At 54.8% G+C, this 6,634-nt stretch overlaps 1 protein-coding gene across 1 annotated transcript in view; it reads left to right on the plus strand.

Moving 5' to 3' along the window:
- Positions 1 to 5,045, plus strand: part of CGNL1 (cingulin-like 1) — a 159,957-nt gene extending 154,912 nt beyond the window's left edge. Inside the window, exons 17-19 of the mRNA XM_012658027.1 lie at positions 311 to 419; positions 771 to 934; positions 1,969 to 5,045. Coding sequence (XP_012513481.1) covers positions 311 to 419; positions 771 to 934; positions 1,969 to 2,104 — 409 coding nt within the window. The 3' untranslated portion in view covers positions 2,105 to 5,045. The remainder of the gene's footprint in view (positions 1 to 310; positions 420 to 770; positions 935 to 1,968) is intronic.
- Positions 5,046 to 6,634: the final 1,589 nt, after the last annotated feature.

Here is a 6,634-nt window from a genome sequence, read left to right on the forward strand (position 1 = left end):
CAGTGTGTGTGCATGTAACGCTTCACGTTACCTATTTTTTTAGTAGGACTTTTAGGGAGTCGGACCAGAGCAGCCTGGAGTAGACTCAGGGCGGTTCTAGTCCCAGCTCAGACTCTCATGGCTCTGCAACCCTGGGCAAGTTGGTCCTCTTCTCGGAGCCCCCGTCCTCCTGCACAGTTGTGTTTCTTTGGCCCTGAGCCGTGAGCTGGCCGGGCAGCCCTGGCTGGATCTTCCCCTTCCCCGCAGCTGGGGCTGGGCCCTTGCAGGCTGGGGATGAGAGGGTCCTGGCTTCTGCCTCCGCCCCTTCCAGGGACCGGGCCAACCTGCAGCTCAACAACCGGCGGCTGGAGCGGAAAGTGAAGGAGCTGGTGATGCAGGTGGACGATGAGCACCTGTCACTGACGGATCAGAAGGACCAGGTGGGGCTTCCCTGCGTGTTCACGGACGAGTGTGTGTGTCTCAGGCTGGGGATACAAGGGGAGGGCCAGCCCTCCCTGGCAGGCACTGGAGTCAGGAAGGCCGATTCCTCCCTTTCCACTTACCTGTTACGTTGTAGAATTGGGGCTTTCTAGCCTGCCTAAGTAGGGGACTTCAGCAAACTTTAAACCCTGAATTTGGCCTTTAGACAGTCACCTGGGCATGGTTGCCCATGTCTCGGTTGCCTGGGGAGGAGGGGGCTGGCCTGGGGGCATCTCCATGTGGAGCTAGTCCTCCTCCGGCGGGGCCGAGCCAGCAACTGGCACTCACAGGCGTCCTCCCTCCCGATGCAGCTGAGCTTGCGCTTGAAAGCAATGAAGCGGCAGGTGGAGGAGGCTGAGGAGGAAATTGACAGACTGGAAAGTTCTAAGAAGAAGCTGCAGAGGGAGCTGGAGGAGCAGATGGACGTGAACGAGCAGCTGCAGGGGCAGCTCAACTCCATGAAGAAGGACTTGAGGTGGGCACACGCAGCGGCCCCTTGGGGCGCATAACCCTGACACCTGAGGCGGGCTGGATGCTTTCAGAGCATGCTCACTCCTGTTGTCCCGAGCCAGTTCCTGTTGTTGCTTTCGGGGTCATCTCATCCTCGAAATGAGATGAAGGTGTCCGTGTCCACTTCAGTCACCCCACATGCCATCCTTGTACCAGTGCCCCACTGTCACCTGGGCTGGTGTTATCCCTATTAACGATAAGGGGAAACTGAGGCTTGGAGCAGGTAAGACTAGCTCACACCACCGTGGCAGGGCCAATTCCCAGACCAGCCTGCTTTTGTCTGACTGAAGAAGAAATAAGGTGTGGTTTTTGCTTTGTATCCCCACGAGAACTAGGATATCCCAAGCCCGGTTTCAGGAGCCCGCAGCTCTCCAGAGCTCCTCTGCTGTGGTCCTAAGGACTGGGTGGGGGCCTGCGTAGGTTGCTTTCTCTGCCCAGGGCCACCGCCTGGGGCACTGAGGAGAGGGGGTGAGATTCGGTTCAGGACCGGAGAGCTGAGCCTTTCTTTGCATCCAGCTGTGACCTGGGACTTCAGCCCATTGAAAATTCTATACAACAGGCCTGTCTGTGGGAAAACTGGCCCCAAGATCAGCATTAGGGTGCAACATTTAAGGGACACCCAAAATCCCAGCAATCTAGATAGATAGCATTTTAATGCAACATTTTAAAAAATATGAATGCATATACAGTCCATGGTGAGCAGCATATCAAAATTTTAAATTGACATGATCAAAAACAGCAGCCATAAGGAGCTTGGGCAAAAGAGGAAGTCAGTAATCCTGATTCTGTCCTGGCCCAGCCCACCCTGTCCACACCAGCTGCCCGTGCTGAAGGGGGGCAGTTGGCTCCCTGTGGCTGAAGCAACCATGGGGTGTGACCTGTCGAGTTCATGTGCTTATGTGCCACTCGGTGGGGCAGAGGGACAGAGTCTGCCTTCCTCTGCAAACCCGGGATGAGCCCCAGCCCAGGGCCAAAACGCACCCCTTGTTGTCTCCGCAGACTTAAGAAGCTGCCCAGCAAAGTGCTGGATGACATGGACGACGACGATGACCTCAGCACAGACCGGGGGAGCCTCTATGAGGCACCGCTGAGCTACACCTTCCCCAAGGACAGCACTGCCATCAGCCAGATCTGAGACTACTTCCAGGGCCGTCGAAGTGGCGTCATTCCTGGCAGGAGCTCTGCAGCCACCCAGGGCAGGAGGCAGGGAAGGGAGCATCCGGCTGCAGAGACCCATTGCCTCCTCTTCACACAGCTTCCCAGTTCCTCAGCGCCACCTTCCTCCCCGGGGTCTCTCAGCAGGGCTCAGGGAGCTGCTGCAGTTTGAAATGGTCAGATGCCTGTTGGGGTGTTCTGGAAAACACGCTTTGGTTCTGCACCGCTGTCTGCCGTCCCGTTTGCATTGCTTCTCCTGCTCGCCTCTCCCTCCTCCTGCCAAGAAAAAGGGTCCAAAAGGCTCATTGTTACCGAGCAGCCGCTGTGCAGCGGAGGAAGCGGTGCAGAGGTTGTACATATGTTAAACCAGCCCCTCTCACGGACGGCTGCTGTCCCGTTTGCAGTGTTACAGAGGCCTCGCGGGTGGCTGGTTTGTGACGTTCACACATCCGTATCAAGTATTCTTTTTTAAAATATGAAGCTACTAGATTTTAAGTATTAAGGAGCAGAGGTGAGAGAAAGAGAGGGAAAGCACTAAGACCACTTTGGAAACTGGAGTTGGAGAAAGGAATTGTAGTGATAATGGACGATTAACACTGAGGATAGAAGTTCAGATGGTTGGGCAAACGACTCGCCGGCAGAGGGAGAGTCCGAAGGTCTCTGGTCTCTATGGGGTGTAGCTATGGCCTTGGTTGCTTATTTTGTCTAGAATTTTATTATAACTTCTGAATGATGCTGAGGCCAATTCCCAGTCGCCAGTTACAATTCCTTTACGTGGGGGTGGGGAGGGGGGAGACTTGTCAGTAAGGTTTTTATCAAATGCTGTGGTTTCTGGAAGGACAAGGCCCTCTTGCCGTGTCTTGCTGGCCCTGTCCTCCCATAGGAGGCCTCCCAGCTGTACCCCTGGGGCCCCTGGTGAGGTGGTGGCGGGATGGGGACTAGGAGGATGTGGGGGATGAGGGTCATGGACGGGCTGAGGTGTGAGGCCGAGGCAGGTCACAGGGGAAGGGAGATGAGAGGGCACAGGCAGGCAGGTGTGGGTGTGCGGCCGGACATGAGAAGGAAGCCAGAGAAGTTCTTGAAAGCTGGGGGGATGTGTCGGCAAGAGGTGCGTTTAGTGGGATCTCAGGTTTATGTCAAGGAAGGGAAGGAATGAAACAGATGTCAGGCAGAGGTGTGTCCATGCAAACTCGGGGACTCGTTCCAGCTTCCTGGGACAAAGGGACATTGCCAGCAGCGGCAACATGACTGGGAATCGGTATGGTCTGGGGACAGGGCCAGGAGGCTGGAGTGGAGTCACAGGGACGGCAACATTGGGAGGATGCAGGGTGTCCTGGCACTTCCTCCTGGCCTCCCTGTGTCACCTTGCACCAGGACAATCCCCAGGCATGGCCACAGGCCAGGTCCAGTCACAGCTGGGCCTCCACAGGTCAGGGCAGCTCAGTAGGGAAGTGGCCAGGGAGAGGACCCTGTGGGTTGGTTCCGTGTATGGGGCAGAGATGGCCGTGTTCAGCTGTGTCACAGTGTCCCCAAGCATCCCAATAGACGGGAGCCCTATGGACTAGAGAACTCCATGATAGTTGCCATGGGGTCCTACCTACCCCGGGTCACAGAGCCCACCTGCAGGATTCAGAGAGATCAGCCCAGTTTAAGGGTGGGCGTCTGGAGCCGGAGAGCCAAGCCCTCTTCCCCCTCTGCCCCGGTCACCCTGCCCACAGCTCGGGGCTATTCTTGCCTCTGCCTTCTCATTGAGGTGTGGAGAGATTCCTCCCTTCAGCCATTCATTCATTTAGCAAACACTTTTTGGCACCTATGATGTCTCAGGCACAGCCCTTGGCACTGGGAATACGGCAGTGAATAAAACAGGTAAACCCCCCCACACACCTGGAGCTGCGTCTGGGGAAGGGGGTGCTAGACAACAATCAAAGACATCGACATGGGCCAACCACCTCTGTGCCCAGCCCTGGAGCCCCTGTGTCCTCTTGGGCACACGAACGACAAGCCTGGCTCACTGGAACTCACAGAGATTCTTTGACACTCCCCCAATATGTTCTTTATTTGCCTGCGGCTCCCACTATCATTATGTATTTGCCAATAACCCTGCCTAGAAATGCCTCAGCCCCGCCCCTAACCAGAGGTGTGAGATACTACAGGTCCAGGACCTTTGGGATGAGTGTCTGCTGGGTGAGAAGGCAGCTGCCCCTCATTCCGACCAATTCTGGTAGCCGTGAGGCTGGCTACGGGAAGCAGAACCATCCGTGCAAAGAGAAGAGAGATCACCATTCAAAACACTTGTGTTATCACCCTAAAAATAGACTGTTGGAAATTCTAACGATCGTGCTATCCTGCGCTGCCACGGAGCTGGCCGAGGGCTGCATGGTGCAGTGCGGCAGGCGGGAAGGACACTGGCCTGGAAGTCGAGACAGGGGTTTTCAAGTCCCCACTGGTCTCGCTTCCCTGGTGACCTTGACAGGGCGCTTGCTCACACTCAGAGCCATGGGTCGCCTGGGACGAGGTGAGGATTAGGGCCCGAGGTCCTTTCCACATCTAACATGATATCCTTCTTTGATTTTATTATTATATGTACATTTTTTTTCTGTTTATTGCTTTAAGAACTAACCTGCTCAAGAGTTTTTTCTTTAGCTAGTTTAAAAAGAAAAAAGTTATTTTATGTATAAACACATATGTGGCCAAATGCAATGCTGAGAAGACAATCATCATATATCTTCTATAATTTTTCCCCCCTGCTTCTGAGTATCATTCTACAACGCCAATTGGCTCATTCTGTTGGGTTTCTGCTTTGGGGTATGGTTTGGCGGCTTTGCGTTGTCATGGGGAAGAGACAATCTTGTTGCAGCTACCTCCATGTGAGTGATTCCTGGATAAAGCAAGATTTACTTTCAATAAACTCTGTCACCCAACGGGAATCTCGACTCTTCCGTTATTTTGACTTCCTTGTTTTCTCCGGAGCTTGGCTCTGTGTCCTCCGAGAAACTGCGCGGGTGAGGGGCTGGGGGCTCCAACAGGCATCGTGTACCCTTCCTAAATTCCAGTGGCGCGCAGTCCCTCTCGGTCTCACAGCAGGCCGACAGCAGGCACCGTGGGCGCCATCTTACAGGAAACAAAGCAACGTCTCCGTGGAAGGGACACACTGTGATCCTTCTGTTTGTCCTCAGGTCTGTTCTTCGCCCTGCCCTCTGGAGGCTGCTGCGTAATGGCCCCGGGTTCCCTCCGCGACCAGTGGCCACTCTGGTGGGGTCCGGCCGGCGGAGGTCTGGGCATTTGTCCGTCACTCCCTGCTCTATGCGGCACTTTCAGGTGGGCTGCCCAGCACTTGTTGGGTGTCCTCCTCTCCCGTGCCTCCAGTGCTGAAGGCACTGGCTGCCTCCTGCTGTTCCTGTGGGTCCCTGCCGTGGTGGGTGTCCGCCACGCTGCCCGCCTGCCCACGGGCCCTTGGCCGAGCCGCCGCGGCTGCCTGCTGTTTCCCGTCCAGAGCCCTGTCCGGGCGGATGTAAACATCCCATCCGTCCCGCTGTCCTGCAGCCATCGACTGCCCCTAGTCTAACCAGGGAAGGCGCATCCCAAATGTAAATGAGGTTTTCTAATCTTAATAAATCCTCAGAGTCTTTGCATAAATTGCTTTTTTTTAAATATCAGGTATATCGAGGCATAATTTAATAATTTGTAATAAAAGTCACCATTTTTAGCATCATTTGCTTTGAAACTGTATTTAGGCCTCTTTATTTTGCCTCTGTGCCGGGGTCCTCTTGGGAATAGAGCTGCTGAGAGGCCACCTTCCCAGCAGGCCGTGGAGGAATGGGAGGGAGGCCCAGGCCTGCCGCTGGGCGTGTTTCCTCCACATTCCCCGCATTCCTTCTTTGAACTTGTGGATAGTTACAGGAGAGCCTGTCTTTGTTGAAAGACTCATTAGCCAGAAAGTTTTCTCTTCTAAATTTGCAAATGATAGAAATGGCTCTGGCTCCACAGCAAGTTCCTATCAGGGGCTTAACATCCCCAAATCCAGAAATTCCATTCTTTGCAGAGGCATCAGCATGCCAGCCCTGCTCCCACAGCCGCCAGATACACCGCGCTGGAGAGTATCGCTGACTTTCACCTGCTCGACTGAGGCCCACCCAAGATCCCATCGACGAAGAGCGGTTGGAGTGCGTGGCCCCGGCTGGGTTACTGAGGCAGAGAAGGCTCCAGTGCAATTCAGAAGGACGTCATCGTGCAGAATCTCGCTCGGTCTCACAGCAGACATCAACAGCTCCTCGGGGATGGGAAGTGTGAGTCCAGAGGTTTGCCGGGTAAACACAATTAAACAGTTTCAGGAGAAAGGCAGAAACTTTGGCCTTTTTGACCAGTAAGGAAGCTGAGACTTGGGGAAGTGGGGCATTTTGTTGTCGGTCACACATAGAGTAAGTAGCCAGCCCACAAGTGGCACCTGCCAGCCTGGTCCAGGTGCTGCAGCCAACAAGGTTTCTGCCACAGGCTGGGACATTTAGGAGTA

This window comes from Propithecus coquereli, unplaced genomic scaffold (assembly GCF_000956105.1).
Source record: "Propithecus coquereli isolate 6110/MARCELLA unplaced genomic scaffold, Pcoq_1.0 Scaffold57, whole genome shotgun sequence".
In the NCBI taxonomy this organism is placed as follows: Eukaryota; Metazoa; Chordata; class Mammalia; order Primates; family Indriidae; genus Propithecus; species Propithecus coquereli.